Genomic DNA, 16,984 nt, shown 5'->3' with positions numbered 1-16,984 from the left:
TCTAAGTGTTGAACCAGGCAGATGGACAGAAGGATAATAAGGCAAGAAGTCCTCCCTTTTCCTGGCTACCAAACTTATTGAGGAATGTGGGTTTGGAGTTCCATTTTATGAGAGAGGTCTTTGCTCCTACTCTCCCCAGCCAGTACCATGATGAGCTGAGGCTCCATGGCTTTCTTCCTCCACCTCAGTGTTGCCCTTGTATTTTAGGACTAGTGCTAGGTGTTTACTGGCCCCTGCAGAGGTCCTCGAATCTGAGGGAGTGTTCTAGAATACTTGCATAAAGGGTGTGCCTTGATAAAACCTCAGGCTGCTGGCTTGGTCTTAAAGAAATTGGACACAACTCTAAAGGGTCTAAAGTTAAAATATCACCCATTTGAGAAAGCATTTATTTTATAGTCTTTATGTATTCTAGCCTAAGTGTACTGGGTTCCAAAATCCACTCAGTTCTGGAAAAGAAAAACAATAGGCTCACATACAGTAAAGAGTTTCCATGTGTGATGTTGCTTTTTACCTAATTGAAAATAGGGCAGTTTTTATTTTTTTTCATGGTTTCATTGTCTTATTCTAGAACATTTTTTTTCTCTTCCTTGAATCCTATTTTTATACTCCAGAGGAATCATCTAAATTTCTTATGTAAGGCATCCCAGGGAAGTTTTTTTTTTTAAAGGATGGTAAAAAAGTCCTGCTGATATTATTTTGTAAGAGTAACATCTTAGCTCTCATGAAATCAGGTTTGTTACTGGGCGCCTTTGATGGACCATCTTAGCATTAGCTGCTATCCATCTGGAAGGGAGCTTACCTAGGAGTCTGGTGCCAATTATGGTGGCTCTGTGGCTTGAAACTTAGAAGCAGAGGATGGTGACTTTGAGACCAGCCTGGGCTACATGGTAAAACTGTCTCAAAATGAAAAACAAACAAAAAAGAGATAAAGGAAAAAAGAATCTACCTGAAGTAAACCCTGGGCAAACCTGAAGAGAGAGTTGTGTAATCCCAGAAGTGTTATCACATACACACATTGACCTGAATGAACACAGCAAGAACTGAAAATAAGCAGATCTCCAGCTAGGTCAAGGGACACAAGAGATGGGATTGTAGAAATTATCCATCACCTTTAAGTCTCTTAGATGCCAACAAAGCATAGCACCAAAGCCCCTACAGACTGAAATTCAGTCATAGCATTGAAATTATATTGGGAAAAAAAGCATTTCTTTCAAGGACAGTGAATCTAGAAAAAAGCAGGAAGTGTTGCCTTCATCTTTGGGAACTAGTAGCTTGCCTCTGATCATCAAGTTGAAATAAATTTTCTAATCACTGAGGAATTTACAAGTGTTGTTCCTGTAGTGGGGCTGTGCTCTGGTGCTCAGTACTCAAGGGCTTCTGATGTGGAGCCAGAGCTAGAACATAGGACATGGGATCCCCGCTGGGCTTTGCTGCACTTTCCCTTGCATATGTGGGTTTATCATAGACAGAAGAAGCAGGGAGTCCAAGAATTGGTTTTGTTTTTAGCACAAAAAAGCACATTTTCTGTCTCAAAATTCCTGTCTGGTTGCCATGTGCCCTCAGTCTCTTCCACCCCTCTTACTCTCCCTGCTTTCATAGCCTTCACGTTCCATGAGTACTCATCAGACATGTGGTGTCTTTAGCTTTGGTTTGTCTGGTGTCATCACACAATTAGATTGGGGTTATATGTTTTTGATAAAAATAGCACAGAAGCGATGAGTTAGTGAGTTATCTCTTGATTATTTGATGGTAGTGTCTGCAGACCCCAGAATTTCACTAAAGCCAAATTTGTTTTAATTATATCTTTTTTTCTAAAGCAGATACTATTCTATCAGACTTATTGATAGCAAAGTCATTAGCCTTGAGCTGTTGAGAACTGAACTTTGGGCCTCTAAGTGTTAATAGCTGCTTTGTTAGTAGAAGTCTATGATACCCTTTAAACCTATTGGTAAGTCATGTGGCTCACTGCTCCCTGAGCTTTACCAGGCTACCATCAGATGCAAGGAAAGGGCTGTCAGCCCAGAGAATTGAGACAGTTGTACAGTTTCTCAGCATCAGCTTCACTTAGTTGTAGTATTAATTAACTAAGGCTCTTTTTAAGGGGATGAGGGAGGGTGAGAAAATAGGGAGAAAGATAAATGAGATTTAACATATCATTCCCTGGGTCTACAACCTACATGAATATTTGTCTGTGCCCAGAATGAGGCTGTATTTTGACTGTGAAACAGTCATATTAATTATTTACTTAGAGGTTAGTGCATAAAAAGAACTTCTAGTAGAGAGGATGTTTCAAAGGAAATTAACTGTAAATTGTACTACCAGCATATTTGGTAATGATCCATGAGTTACAGGGTATGGTTTCTATAGCAACTTATTAAATTGAATGACTTTTTGTGGAAGCCAAAGGATTAGATGTACATGTTTTATTTAGAGATCTTACGGTTATTAATGATCACTGCCAAAATAGATTGGTTGTACAGTGATCATATGGTAGTAGAGGGTTAAGGTGGGGTAGTGCGGAGAAAGTTAAGAACTTGTCTCTTAAAACATAATTTTTCTGTTTGGCGGTGGTGGCATACTTCAGTTCCAGCACACAGAGGCAGAGGCAGGTGGATCTCTGAGTTTGAGCTCAGTCTGGTCTACAGAGTGAGTTCCAGGACAGCCAGGACTACACAAAGAAGCCCTGTGTTGAAAAACAAAAGCACACACAAAATAACCAATGTTTCTGATGGTAACATTATAATCCAAGTCTACTAGAAACAAGAAGCCTGTCTTTAATGTATGCTCCCATGTGGAAAATCATCATGGCCTTCTTTTTTTTTTTTTTTTTTTTTTTTTTTGTTTTGTTTTGTTTTGTTTTTACGAGACAGGGTTTCTCTGTATTGTTTTGGAAGCTGTCAGTCCAGCTTGGCCTCGAACTCACAGATCCGCCTGCCTCTGCCTCCCGAGTGCTGGGATTAAAGGTGTGCGCCACTACTGCCCGGCTCATCATGGCCTTCTAAAGCCACATTAGCACACATGTATGCAATCCCAGCACTCCTACTGCAAGGTGAGAAATAGAGACAGAAGAATCTTCAGAAGCCCATAGGCCAGCCAGCCTGGCATAAACATCAGTGAATGAGGAAAACTGTCTCAAATTAGGTAGAAGGCAAGGAATAACACCCAAGGTTGTCCTCTGACTGCTACACACACACACACACACACACACTCACACACACGCACACACACACAGCACGCACACACTCACACACTCGCACACGCACACTTCTTTAAAATACAAAAGTACAAATTAAGTTCCATTTGCCATAAAGTAGTCAGGTCAGTCCCGTTGAGATTTCAGTCAGACACTGAATGAGATCTACAGTGTCTGGAACTTGGTTTTTCTACAAGTATTATCAAGATTAAGAGGGGGATGTTACTAGAATAGAATCTGCAGGGAGTTTCTGAGCCTAGATGTTGGTCAGAATCATAACAGACCCAAAAGACCCCACTGCAGCTCTTTATGTAGTAGGTCTTTAGGTCTAACCTGGAGTTCTGTATCTTTAGCCACTCAAACTTGACTCTATTTCAGATGGCTCTTGCAAGAACCACTCTGAGAAATACAGACCTAGAGTATAGTCCTCACTGCTTTCCTTCCACTAGAGGAAAAGAGAAGTGAGAAGCTGTAGGGACACCCCAAGCTCATCTCTTCCTGACTAAAGTCTGTTCTCTCAGGAGGAGTACTTAGAGCCCCAGACACCAGCTCAAAGATTCTAAAACTCCCCCGCAAGAAAGGCACAGAACAGCACCCAAGGTTGTACATGTTGTTGGGGTCAGTTTTATGACATTAATTGCAGAAGTAGCAAAGATTAACAGAGGCTTTTGGCTTTTTACACATGGGGGGAGAGAGAGAGAGGGAGAGGGAGGGAGGGAGGGAGGGAGGGAGGTGGAGGTGGAGGGACCCTTATTACAGGCTTGCAGATGTCTTGCTGTGCTCTCACATGACAGGACAAAAGAGAATGCAAGCTCGTATCTGTCTGTGTATATAAGGACACTAGTGAGGTTGAGACCCTTCTAATCACCCTCATGACCTCATCTAAACCTGGGTACCTTCCAAAGGCCCATCTCCAAATCCCTTCACTTGAGGGATTAGGGTTTTAGTACTTGGAGTGGGGGTGGGAGGGAGTACATATAAACACCCACCTTATAACATCACCTGTGTCTCTGAAGTTGAAGTTCGAGTTACTTTATCTTTAAAAATAGTTGCAGGCATAGTGGTGCACACCTTTGATCCTAGCACCCTGGAGGCAGAGGGAGGTAGATCTCTGTGAGTTTGAGGCTAGCCTCGTCTACATAGTGAATTCCAGAACAGCCCAGACCATACAGTGAAATCCTGTCTCAGAGTTGGGGTATAGTGAATGCTCTGAAAGGTACTGCTACTAGATGTATTGTGTAGTCAGCAGGTTACTCTTGGCCATTTCTGGGGTGTGGTACATGTGAAGGCCCTGGCCTCCATATATTTTTGTTTTCTCAGTGTACAAAATATAAATCTAATGGCTTCATGCCTTTCAAGAGAAAATGAGTTTCTTGACAGCCTGTATTTCTATACAGCTAGCTTTTGCACAATAAATACATTTTTATGTGTAACAGCACTTCTCTTAACCACAGTAATTTAGATGATCCTGAATAGATGTTGTTACACTTAATTATGGACTGTATGCTCTAGTTGATGTAAGCTTGTTACACATTTAGAAGAGGGTTGTTTATGGCTGAATGGAAATGTTTAAAAATTGCCCCTTTCAGTTTTTTTAAAGGTCTGTACTGTTTTTTGTTTTTTGGTTTTTTTTGTTACAAATTGTAACAATATTCATTTTAGCATTGCCGTCCTCAGTCATACAACACTGACTCTTTGTACCAACTAGCTAATAAGCTGCAGCAGGCAAAACAGCATGTTGTGAACATGCATGACTTAAAGAACAGGAAAACTCAGAATGCTAGGTGGCAGAGAAACATTTCCTGGTAAAAGGGGTGATACAATGAACTACCTCCAATTGCACTTCACCTCGGTTTTGGTTTTGGAGACAGTCTTTGACCACAGAAGTGAGAACAAAGGTCTGCATTTCCTGTCTTCTGAGACGAGGACTCTGTCAGACAGCAGGCAGGCAGACACTCATGTGGCAGAGCAGTCCATGAAAAGAATGTTCAGCATCATTAGCTGTTAGAGAAATGCAGATCACTATATATCATAGCTAACGTAAACACGATACCATATTGTCTGAGGATGCCAGATAATTTCACCTCCCTCCTCCCATTGCTGGTGGGAATGTAAAATGGTATCATGATCCTGGAAAGCAGTAGTCTGACTGTTCCAAAACAGCTAAGCCTGAACTTTGTTTGCAACTGAAAAGTTGCACTCAGTTGTCCTCCTAGGCATTTATCTTAAAATATGAAAATCCACATTCACACAGACCCTGTACAACTGTGCCCTTATTTGTAATAGCCAGAGACTGCAGGTACCTGGCCTTCAACAAGTAAGGAGTTTTTTTGTTGTTGTTTTATGGTAAGTCTATGCCATGAAATACTATGTAGCGATAAAGTGGAATGAGTTATTGATACAGCCATCTGGGTAAGTCTACAGAAAAAGTATGAGGGAAAGCAGACAGTCCAAAAAGGGTACATACTTTATGATGCTGTTTATATGACATCCTTTCTAAAATGACAGACTTTTCCGAAATAGAGAACATATTTATAGTTGCTAGGGACTGAGAAGAAGAAAGTACTGGGTGTGATATTTAGCTGGTGCATCCCAAGTAGAGGGACAATCATTACAGGCTTTGGATATAGCCGTATCCTTTCTTAGAACTCTGCAAGTCTACACTGATCTCACAGTAGAAAGACAGTTTGCTAATTCGTTTATTTATTTGGTGTTTTGGAGCTTGTTCAGGCTGTCCTTGAACTTGTGATCTAGAAAGGCAAATTTTTAAAAATAAAATGAGCCAGGCCTGATGGAAATCGGGAGGCAGAGGGGCAGAGGCAAATAGATCTCTTGAGAGTCAAGGCCATCAGGGTCCTCACAGTGAATTCCAGATCAGCCAGGGCCACATAGTGAGACCATCTTAAACGAAATGAAAGAAAGAAAGGGAAGGAAGGAAGGAAATACATGAGGTGCTCCATGAATATGCTGATGGAACAATATTTCTGCTACACACAGTATATGTCTTTGCTTGTTAGTTGGTCTTAGCTTATTTATTGGTAGTTCATTTGATTTTTTTCCTTTATTCATTCAAGAATAATTATTGTCAGATACAGTGACACGTACCTAAAATAGGATTTTATTTGGCTTTGAGTTCTGGGCCAACTTGGACTACAAAGTGAGACCCTGGAGAAAGATTAGCCAAGTGTGGTGGCACAGCCTTTAATCCCAGCATTCAGGAGGCATGGGAAGGCAGATCTCTGAGCTCAAAAGCAGCCTAGTTCACCTCTCAAGTTTCAGGCCAGCCAGGACTACACAGTGAGACACTGTCTCAAAAAATAAATAAATACTTCAAAAATTGAGTATTTGATGTATGCTTAAACTGTCCTTGCTATCAAAGCCAATTCAGTTATCCTAAAATCAAAGTTACCAGTCTGTAATTGTTTCATAATTATAACAAAAAGGACTCCACCTTAAGAGATTGTAGTAAATTTGCCTTCTGCTGTTCATTTCTCAATTTGCAATTTGAAGCCTTGGTCACATAAATACCCAAGAGAATGATCACGGTTATATGTCTCAGGCTGCCAAGTAGCTAGACCTGGTTGTTGTCATCTCTGTGTAGACTGTTGAGTAGAGTCTGTGCTGCCCTAGGTACTGCTGTCTCTGTAGAACGTGGTGAGTTACATGCAGACGGGAACTGGCAGGTCCCCTTCATTCTCTCCACGGACCAGCACTTTGTCCCTGTTCCACCTAGGATTTACCTGACAACACAGAATGTCTCTCTAGAACTTTGCAGAGATGGAACTTTGAGCTTCGGGCAACTCCAGTACTGGTTTAAAGAGACCACTGTGCACACGGTTAATAGCTTGGACACATCACTCTTGAAGTCTGATAAAAATTGACTTCCAGATTAGCCTAGAACTGGAGGCTTTCTCTGATCCTACATCAAGGAGTACTTTCCATGGATTTGGCTTTGACATAACATTATAGTGTCTGCTGAGTGATGCTGTACTCAACTGCTGGAATGAGAGCTGACAGCCTGAGGGCTAAAGGGTTTGTTTCTGTGTGGGTTGGGTTTTCCAGTGGCAGAATGGGGTGGGAGGTAAAGCCAAGTTTAGGTGCACCTCCCCACCTTTAAATTGCAGGGCTCTGGTGGTCATGATTTGAGTAGTGAGTTGAGATTGAGGAACATATTTAAAAACCCTTTTTGTGCTCTGAATATCGTGGGACACAAGTGTATGCCCCATTGGGTTGGTTGTGTTGAGAAACTGAGGGATTTCCCTAGAAAGTAATGTTAGCATGTGTTAGTCCTGGGGCAGCTCACTGTAGTTTGTTTGATAAAGCATGTATCTGAACAATTGCATCCCTTGTTTTCTTTGTGAAGATGGGTCTCTAGTCTCTGGTGGAGGTGATCTCCCTGGGCCTTTCCTGCTTGGCTGCTGTGGTCAGAGTGGAGTCAGTGAGTTCTAAGCTACCTTGACAGGAGTACAGCTGTGGCTGTTAGGTTCTTTAGTTGATTCTCTACAGGTCCTGAGCTTATTGGTGGTGGGAGACGGAGATAGTGGACTCCATGACAGTTGGCCCCACCCTAGGGGTGTAAAAGGAAGTGGAACTTCCGCAGCCTCAGGCCCCACCTAGAGGCAGCCTCCCAGTCTGTGATGTCTGTCCTTGTATAGGGATATGAGAACAGCAGCAGCTGCAGGAGAGGAATGGGCTCTGAATAGCAAACAAGAGTGTATGTTTAATGAAAACTTTTTTTTGAGGGGGGTTATGTTATTAGTTGGCAAATCAGTGCTGACATATTTATTTTCTTACAGTCTCAAACCATGAATTATGTGGGCCAGCTGGCTGGGCAGGTGCTCGTCACTGTGAAGGAACTCTACAAGGGCATTAACCAAGCCACTTTGTCTGGGTGCATCGATGTTGTCGTGGTGCGGCAGCAGGATGGCTCCTTTCAGTGCTCACCTTTTCACGTGCGCTTTGGGAAGCTGGGAGTCCTGAGATCCAAGGAGAAAGTGGTAAGTGCACGGTGTAGCCTGCTTTAAGGTGGGAAAGGAGCGTTAGTGCACGGTTGTCATGGTGATCTGTCCCCCACCACTCTTTGTTGTTTTTTTTTTTTTAACTTAAATGCTATTGAAGACAGGAGTAAGGAATCTTTGTTTTTGAAATAGTTTCTAAATCCACAAGACTGTATTACAGGAAGTTTCTCCAAATGAAAAAGAAACTGAAATTATGAAGATAAATCCTACATGTTGAAACCTAGAACAAAACTGAAGATAGTTAAAAACAAGGGAGTTGGGCTTATTTTAAAAAGAAAATTTTCCTTTACTTAAGGCAGCACTTTAAAATAGTGTAGGACCAGCAAGATGACTCTTGAGTTAAAACTTTTGCCATCAGTTCTGATGACCCAAGTTTAACTCTGAGACCCACAAGGTGGGACAAGAGAGCATAATAGAAAGTTATTCTCTGACTGCCCCCAACTTGTACCCTGTGGTCCACATGCATGCTTTCAAATCTTAATAAAAGAGAGGCTCCCTAAAAATAACACAGGTTAGAGAGCCATGTGCTCAGTCAGTATAATATATGCATAGACACACAAAGCCACAGGTTCTGTCACTCACTACATAAGTCAGATGTGGTAGCCAGTGCCAATAGTCTAAGCACTGAGGACATACAGGCAAAAAGGTCAGGGTTATCTCCTCAGCCACAAAGCAAAATTGAGGTCAACCTGAGATACGTGAGAACCTGTTGTTGGTTAGTTGGTTGGTAGGTAGGTAGAAAAATACTGTTACACTGATTATGACTAAGTAGACAAAGCTCATGTAATCAGTTGTAGATTATATTTATTTAAAAGAAACTAATTCCCCAATAGAATGTGTTTTTCCTCTTTTGCTTTTATTGGGGGAAGTTTTTGGCTTTTTTAAAATATCCTTTCCCTCCCTTTAGTATTGGGCAGTAGGGAGGTTTTTGGAATGTGTGTGCGCTAAGTTTTAAAACTGAGTTAATTAATAAAACTTTGCAGAGCTTGTAGTTGAGAACTTTTCATGCCCGCTAGTCACTCTTACTAGGATATTGGAGCCCTGTGAGAGCGCTGCCCCACTTCCTGGCACAGGTGGAAATGTGTGTGTTAAAGACCAACATGTGTAAATTAAGAGTGATAAACTTTTTGTTGATATTTTTGGGGCACAAATTTCCCTTTGCTTAAGCTTAGATTTTTCTGAAAGGAAAGAAAATGGGTTTCCCAAAACTAGCCTTTTTCTTTCCTCTTTTCTAAGTGCTACAGAATCATTCTCTACTAGATTTTGCAGACCAGCCTTTACTTGATCCCCTTTAGAGAAAGAGCAAAAGCAGCTACAGTTCTGCTTGCTGACTTAGGCTCTCCCACTCTAGGGCAGCTTTGTCCAACCATACTTAGTGCCTTGGTATTTGTTTCTTTGTAGTTTTTTTGTTTTGTTTTTCGGACAGGGTTTCTCTGTGTAGCCCTGGCTGTCCTGGAACTCACTCTGTAGACCAGGCTGGCCTCGAACTCACAGAGATCACTTGCCTCTGCCTCCTGAGTGCTGGGATTACAATTAAAGGTTAGGGTTAACCGCTGACTTCTTTGTGTGTGTGTTTTTTTTTTTTTTTTTTTTTTTTTTTTTGTAGTGACACTGTAAGTACTTTCAGATTGGAACTGTTTTGGGGGGACTCAAACCATTTATGCCCTGAAGTTTCTCACTAGGTGTTCAAATAAAAGTTCTTTGGGGGTCTTTTCAGTAAGTCGTCCCCAGTCACACTCCACCCCAGCACACCCTGGACCCCAGGCTTCTAGTTGATAGGTGACTCAGTCTTTTGGCCTTTCCGAGCAGAGCAGAGCAGAGCTGTGTGTAAGCACTTGTCCTCCACAGGTGGTGGGAGGGTTATGAGGAGCTGGTGGGGGCAGTCTCTGCAAGCTTTATAATTGGGGATTTGATGGCCTCACCAGGCCACACAGTTAACTCCATCACCTGTTAACTATTGAATACCCAGTCAAAGTTAAGTACCTTGTCAAAACCCCAGTACTTTTAGGATCTTACTACATGGCACAAGAGAAGAAAAAATCATTTTCTTTCCTGTTCTTTCCTTTCTATCCTAGAATCTCAGGGGGTATATTAGGGGAGAGTCTGTCCAATTCGCTAACCAAACACTGCCTTCTTATGGCAGGAAAACTTAAGCCTTGTCTGCCATAACATGCACTAGTAGTTGTTTGTATGAACATCTTGTCTCAAGTCTTTTTAATTAGGGTCAGCTATTTATTGATTTTTAAACTGACTATAAATTTTCAAACATGGTGACACCTGAGAAATGTACCTGAAATCATAAGAACCTTAAAAGTGCTGTCTAGAGAAACAGTTATTTTCCGTGATGTGTTCATGTTTGATAGAACACCAGTACTCCTATTATATCCCATAATGTGGGAGCTTAATTTTAGAAAGTAAACTTTTTGTTGACTTTTGACAAAGTCCATATCATGATCATACCACCATATTGGAACTGTCTTCAACATGGGTGATAAGAGCCCACCTCATGGCTCTCATACACAGAAAAGCCAAAGTCCAGGGGCATCTACTTCAGTCAGTGCTGTTTTAGGAAGGTTTTAAAGGTGCTATCAGAATTCCGGCTTCCCACCACAGCATGCCCCTTCTGACTGTCTGGGTTCTTCTCATGCCAGGGAGCAGCCAGTGCCTCCAACCCTACCTCTGTTAACTCAGCAGGCATAGGAGGACTTGTTTAGAAGTCTTGGTGTTTACACTTGGGTCACACCCATCACATACCTGTCACTGCAGCTGGGAGTGAGACATGTTGATTGGGTTGGATTAAACCATAGCCTCACCTTCACAAAAATCCACTTGAAATAAGGATGGGCATACCCCCAAAAGATATCAGAGACATTCTCACCCAAAGAATGCATGTCAAACCAGACATTTATTAATCCAGTATTCGTGTGTATCTTTTCCATTTTAACAACAGCTGTATAAGTTGAACAAGACTAAACTACAGCCTAGGAAATAGGGAAGAATGAGTGTGATTTTAGAAGACAGTTTTATGAGGATTTGATCTATCAGATTAAGAGTCCTCTTTAAAATAGTAACCTTGGGAAGCACATGTTCTACCTCAGTGCTTGTCTTAGTCACTGTTCTGTTGCCATGAAGAGAAACCATGAAGAAGAGCGTGTTTAATTAAGGGCACATTTTCAAAGGGTGAGTCCATGACTGTCATGGCAGGGATCATGGAAGCTGGCACTGGAGCTGAGAGCTTACGTTCCTATCCCACAAGTTGGAGACATAGGCCTGGCATGACCACAAAACCTACCTCCAGTGACACACTTCCTTCAACAAGGTCACACCTCCTAATCCTTCTCAAACAATTCCACCAGCTGGGACCATGTACATGCATACACACACACACACACACACACACACACACACACACACACACACACAAAAGCACATGGATAATTTTTTTTTTTTTGCCTAAGGAGTTCTTGCATATTCTTTTAAGTACACTCAATATTGGCACAATCTGATATACATTTAAATTTTTGGAGAGACCAAACTTCCTTCATAGACAAATCAAGAGGGTAAAATAAGTGAGCATATAGAATAATGTGTTTGAAAGATAATGATTGTGAAGTATTAGTTTTTTTAAGATGATATGTAAGCAATTTAAAGTTTGAATTTGAATCTTAAAAGAATTATTTCACTTCCCTATCTCCATTGGGTTAAATTGACAACATCTAAAAATGAAAAATTTAAAAGATACCAGTGTGAATTTATTCTTATTAATGATGAGATTAATAATTTCATTTAAACATACTTTTTGTTTGCCTTTAATTTTCTTTTTTACTTTTAATGTATATGTGTGTCTATATATATATGTGCCTTGTGAGTGTGGCTGCCTGAGGAGGCCAGAAGAAGGTGTCAGCTTGGAGCCGGAGTTACAGGCAGTATGTGTAATCTCATGTAGGTGCTGGGAATCTAACTGCTCTGATGCCTTAACTGCTGAGCTGTTTCTTCAGCTGATCCTAAAATGTTTTAAGTTAGTAATCATTCTTCTGTGCTTGTAGAGTTAGCTGCTAGGCTGCAAGGTTCTCAGCAGTCATACTTCTACTCCTTGGCTTCTTGGCAATAAATATCCTTAGTAATATAAAGTGTTAAGAAAGCTGACCAAACGTTGCACTGGGTGGGTCAGTGGGTGAAAGTGCTTCTGTATAGAGTGATGGATGGCCCATTTGTAACCCAGCATACTAGAGGAAATACGGGATACCTGGAACAAGCTGTCTAGGTACACTAACCAAAGTGTGCCCTAAGGTCCAGAGAAATCTTGCTTCAGTGTATTAAGTATAGAGCAATAAGAAAAGATGCACAAGATCAACCTCATGCCTTTTTACAAAGGTTCACTAGTGTATGTGTGTACACACACACAAACACATGAGCACACACACATACAGATTTGATATGTGCATGCACATGTGACCATTTCCTCTAAAAGGTAAAAGGAATGTGTTTGTGTAGGGTAATTAGTGTATTATTAACTATATATGATACTTACCTTTTTTGATTTGTTTGTAATAAGCATACAATAAATTCATACACTTAATGAATGCATGACAAGTTTTCATGTGTATTTTTACCATGTAAACTATTTCTACATTTGGAATAAGAAACATTTCATTGTCCTGTCACCTTAGTCTCCTCTAGTCTCTGATGGTTGCCCCTGTTTTTGTTTCTTAAGAAATTTATTTGTTTGCATGTTTGAAACAGGGTTTCACTATGTGATGAAAGTTGGTCAAGAGCTCTGTATATGTCCAGGCTACCTTCAAATTTACTACCTTCTTCATTCTCCTGGTGCTGGGATTATGGACATGTGTCATGCTAATCAGCTTTCAATTATTTATTACATGGTTTTTGAGATGGGTCTGTCTTTGCAACACTGACTGTCCTGAAACTTGCTGTGTAGACCAGGCTAGCCTCAAACCCACAGAGATCCACATACCTCTGCCTCCGAAGTGCTATTGGTTGATTTTTCTGTATTTAGTTAATTTTTGACCTTCAGGCAAGTCAGAAATATAATTCATAAAAACTTCTTGTAGGTGGGTGAGAATGGTCAGTAGTGACAGTGTTTGTCATCCAAATGTGATGGCTTAAGTTCAGTCCTTGGAACTTGTTGGCAAAAAAAGAATCAACTCCAGAAAGTTGTTCTTAAACCTCCACATGGGCACCATGGCCTCTGCCCTCCTCCCAATATTCAGAAATAAATAAAACAATTTTAAGAAATAAAAAATTAAGTTTCTTTTGCCCAATTTCTTCTCCTTAATGTTAGCTTTTTATATGGCCATTGTACTTTTGCCAAAACCAGAAATGTATATTGACATACGCTGTCAACCAGAGGCATTATGCAGAGTTCATCGTTTTTTCTAGGACAGTCTGCTTTCTGTCCCTGTACCCTGTCTAATGTTGATTTGCACTGCATGCCCTTAATGCTCCTCAGTCCTTCCCTGTGACTCTCTGGAAAGGAGTACGGAATCATGTGTAGATTGTCCCTCAGTTTGAGTTTGCCATTTGGTCCTTTGAAATAAGATTACCGAATGATGCTCACTCTTGTTAAAGGGTGCCTGTCATCTGTACTGTAAGTCTTACTACTGTTGATAGAAACTTTAAATCCCTTGATTCATGATGTCTGCTAGGGTTTTTCCACCATGGATCCACTTGTAGAAGAATGTTTGATTATTTTTTTTCCCCTCACTAGACTTACATTACAAACATTACTGTTTCCCATATTGTTGCCCATAAATTTTAGCATGCAAAGGGCTATCTTTCTTCTCATACCTAATTATTCAGTTATTCAGTTTCTATCCATGTGAATTCATAGGTATTAGTTTTACAATATAGATTTTCCCATATCCTTATAATTTTAGTTGCTTGCTCAAATTGGCCCATTTTTTTGCTTCCTCCATATGCTAGTCTAGGAAAATCTGCTTCCCTGCTTCAACCTTAGAATCATTCATTTTACATATCTAAAGAGCTCTGGTTGCTTTGAACTAAGTTAGTATTTAAAAGCAATGATCTGGCCACAGGTTTTTCTCATTACTACTAAGGTATCATTACTTCTAGGATGTCTCAGCTGGTAAATCAGGAAACTGGTGGTGGGGTGTGTATGTGTGTCTCTCTGTGTGTGTGTGTCTATGTGTGTGTGTGTCTGTGTGTTCATGTTCTGAAATGCATAAGTGTATCCCACTTAGTCTGTATAATGTTATTTGTGTGTATGTTTTCAGGACAGATTATGATAAGCACTTGGTTTGCTCTTGCCCGGAGAAGAGTTTCTCACACTCAACATTCCATAGTTGCCTGTAATTGTGTATGTATAAGGTTGAAGACTCTTGATCTCCCCACCCCCATCCACATTAGCATGTGTGTTGTTGTCTTCATTCAGCTCATATTAAGTAGTCAAGCTGATGAGGCTCTGTAGGTGTCACCTCTAACATCCCCAAGAAACAATCCACAGCAGACTCATGGATCCTCCTTGGCTCTTAAGTCTTTCTGCCCCTCCTCTGCAATGTTCCCTGAGTACAGGAGTGTTGTGTATGCATTGGGACTGGGCTCCACAACTCTGTGGTTTTCTGTAGTGGTCTCCATCTGTGGCAAGACGTTTCCTTAATGAGAGACGTGGACTAATAATATACTAGGTGACACCTTGGGGAAACTGAATTTTTCTTACAATGTTATCAGTTCTTTTTTTTCTGTATTTTCATATCTTAGCCAATAATTTCCTCCTTGAATTGTCTGTTTTTATAAAATGTTAACATGAGATCTGGAGAGATGGCTCAGTCAGTAAAGTGCTTGCTGTACAAGCATGTGGACCCCAGTTTGATTCCCCAGAATCCACATAAGTGCTGGGCATAGTAGCATGTGCTAGTTGGTATCAGCTCTGGGGAGACAAACAAGCAGATCTCTAAAGACTTTCTGCCTAGCTAGCTTACCCTAATCAGGCAAGCCCAAGGTCCCAGTGACAGACTCTTGTGTTTGAATCCTGTGAGACAACCCCTGCTTATGCTATAACTTGGAAATCGCAGAAATGTTTGTTAACAAGGACTTACAGCCTGAGGTTGATCTCTGACCTCTGTGCACACACATGTACATATGCACATGCATGTGCGCTTGCGCGTGCAAAAACACACACACACACACAAAGATACACATACATATACACACGTATACAAAGTTAGATATTCCCCAGGCTTTGCTCTGTGACTGAACTGAATAACAGCACAATGTCAGTCACCAGCAGACTTCACTGGTACTGACAGCATCTGTTGTTGCATAGTGACTTGGAATAAAAATACCAGCAGGGAATCACTCACAGCTCAACACTAGGGTTACTGAAGCACTTGAGTGTTTGAATCCTGTGAGACAACCCTTGCTTATGCTATAACTTGGAAATCACAGAAATGTTTGTTAACAATATTTCTCGCCGGGCGGTGGTGGTGCACGTCTTTAATCCCAGCACTCGGGAGGCAGAGGCAGGCGGATCTCTGTGAGTTCGAGGCCGGGCTGGACCGACAGCCTCCAAAACAATACAGAGAAACCCTGTCTCGTAAAAACCCAAAAAACAAAACAAAACAAAACAAAAACAAAAAACCAATATTTCTCTCATTTCAAAATATTTGGCAGGTTAAGATGGGCATAATGGCTCAGACCTGTAACTGTAGCACTTGTAAAATCTGAGGCAGAATGCTGTGTAGGCTACATAGCAAGACCCTGTCCTCTGAAAAGAAAGTTTAGAGATTAAGCAGTAAACTTTTAAAATGCTATGAAAACATTTTCTTGCAATCCCTGGCTGCCTGTCTTTCCCAGTACCCAAGTTTATTTCTTTTAGGGGTGGGCTCTGGGGCTAGCTAGTAACAGTGTTTCTCTGGGCTATGTCTCTAGAAACCCAGTGCCAAGTTTAGCTTGTGAGCCAAGAATTTAGGTTTAGATTAGCCTAAATGAAAGACTCTTTGTGCTGAATTTTTGTCTGTTTGCTCCTTAGATTGATATAGAAATCAATGGTAACGCGGTGGATCTTCATATGAAATTGGGTGATAATGGAGAAGCCTTCTTTGTAGAGGAGACTGAAGAAGAATATGTAAGTTCTCAAAGGTCACGGCCCCTTTGCACATTGTATCAGGCTTTAAGAACATGTCTCAAAATAACTTATCAGCTATTCCCATGACTGTGTGAATGATTATTATTGATTAAACAAGCTTTCATTACACGTTGAACTAAACTTCCAAAAAAGATCTCACACCAGCTTTCGGGGTTTGGAGAATAACTAATATCAAAGGCTTTCCTGCTTTCTGTCCATTAAAGCTTATGCTTGAGTTGAGTTCATTCATTTCTGCCTTGAGGCATATTTCTGTGACTCTGTGTGTGTGTGTACATATGTGACCTTTAAATTTGGAAGACATGTTTACAGGGCCAGAGAGCTCAGCAAGTAAAGCCACATTTCATGTAGGCCTGGCCTACCTGAGTTTGGTATATAAAGTGACATAAGGATGGAGAGAACATCTCTGATGCCACACTGATACGTGCAGCACCCAATACCCCCCACATACATTGACACCCACACACTAACAATAAAGTTTTTAAAAGAAACAATTCTTTTGTTTGGTTACAAATATTATACCCATGACCTTAAGAGCTACTGAATTATGATTTCAAGAGAGTTAAATTAGTTGGCCCGTGTCTTCTTGTATATCAGTATACATGTGGCTTCTTCTACAGGACAGCACCATTGGTATGAGTCCCATGTCCT

The 16,984-nt window shown here is 40.9% G+C and overlaps 1 protein-coding gene and 1 long non-coding RNA gene across 5 annotated transcripts in view; one reads left to right on the top strand and one right to left on the bottom strand.

Annotated features, from left to right (window-relative positions):
- Lpin2 (lipin 2) overlaps positions 1-16,984 on the top strand; it is a 69,509-nt gene that overhangs the window by 18,959 nt on the left and 33,566 nt on the right. For all 4 annotated transcript variants that reach the window (XM_040752833.1, XM_040752832.1, XM_040752831.1 and 1 more), the window contains exons 2-3: positions 7,990-8,190; positions 16,220-16,315. In XM_040752833.1, the coding sequence (XP_040608767.1) occupies positions 7,999-8,190; positions 16,220-16,315 (288 nt within the window). In that variant the 5' untranslated portion in view covers positions 7,990-7,998. The remainder of the gene's footprint in view (positions 1-7,989; positions 8,191-16,219; positions 16,316-16,984) is intronic.
- LOC121142687 lies at positions 4,178-6,910 on the bottom strand. Its single transcript, XR_005879706.1, has 3 exons — positions 6,645-6,910; positions 5,042-5,194; positions 4,178-4,280 (listed from the first exon to the last, which is right to left on the bottom strand). It is a non-coding gene; the product is annotated as an uncharacterized LOC121142687 (long non-coding RNA).

The sequence above is a fragment of the Mesocricetus auratus genome, unplaced genomic scaffold (genome assembly GCF_017639785.1).
Source record: "Mesocricetus auratus isolate SY011 unplaced genomic scaffold, BCM_Maur_2.0 Super-Scaffold_100010, whole genome shotgun sequence".
NCBI classification, from domain to species: Eukaryota; Metazoa; Chordata; class Mammalia; order Rodentia; family Cricetidae; genus Mesocricetus; species Mesocricetus auratus.
The sequence above is the reverse complement of the archived record's forward strand: the minus strand, read 5'-3'. Positions and strand labels throughout refer to the sequence as shown.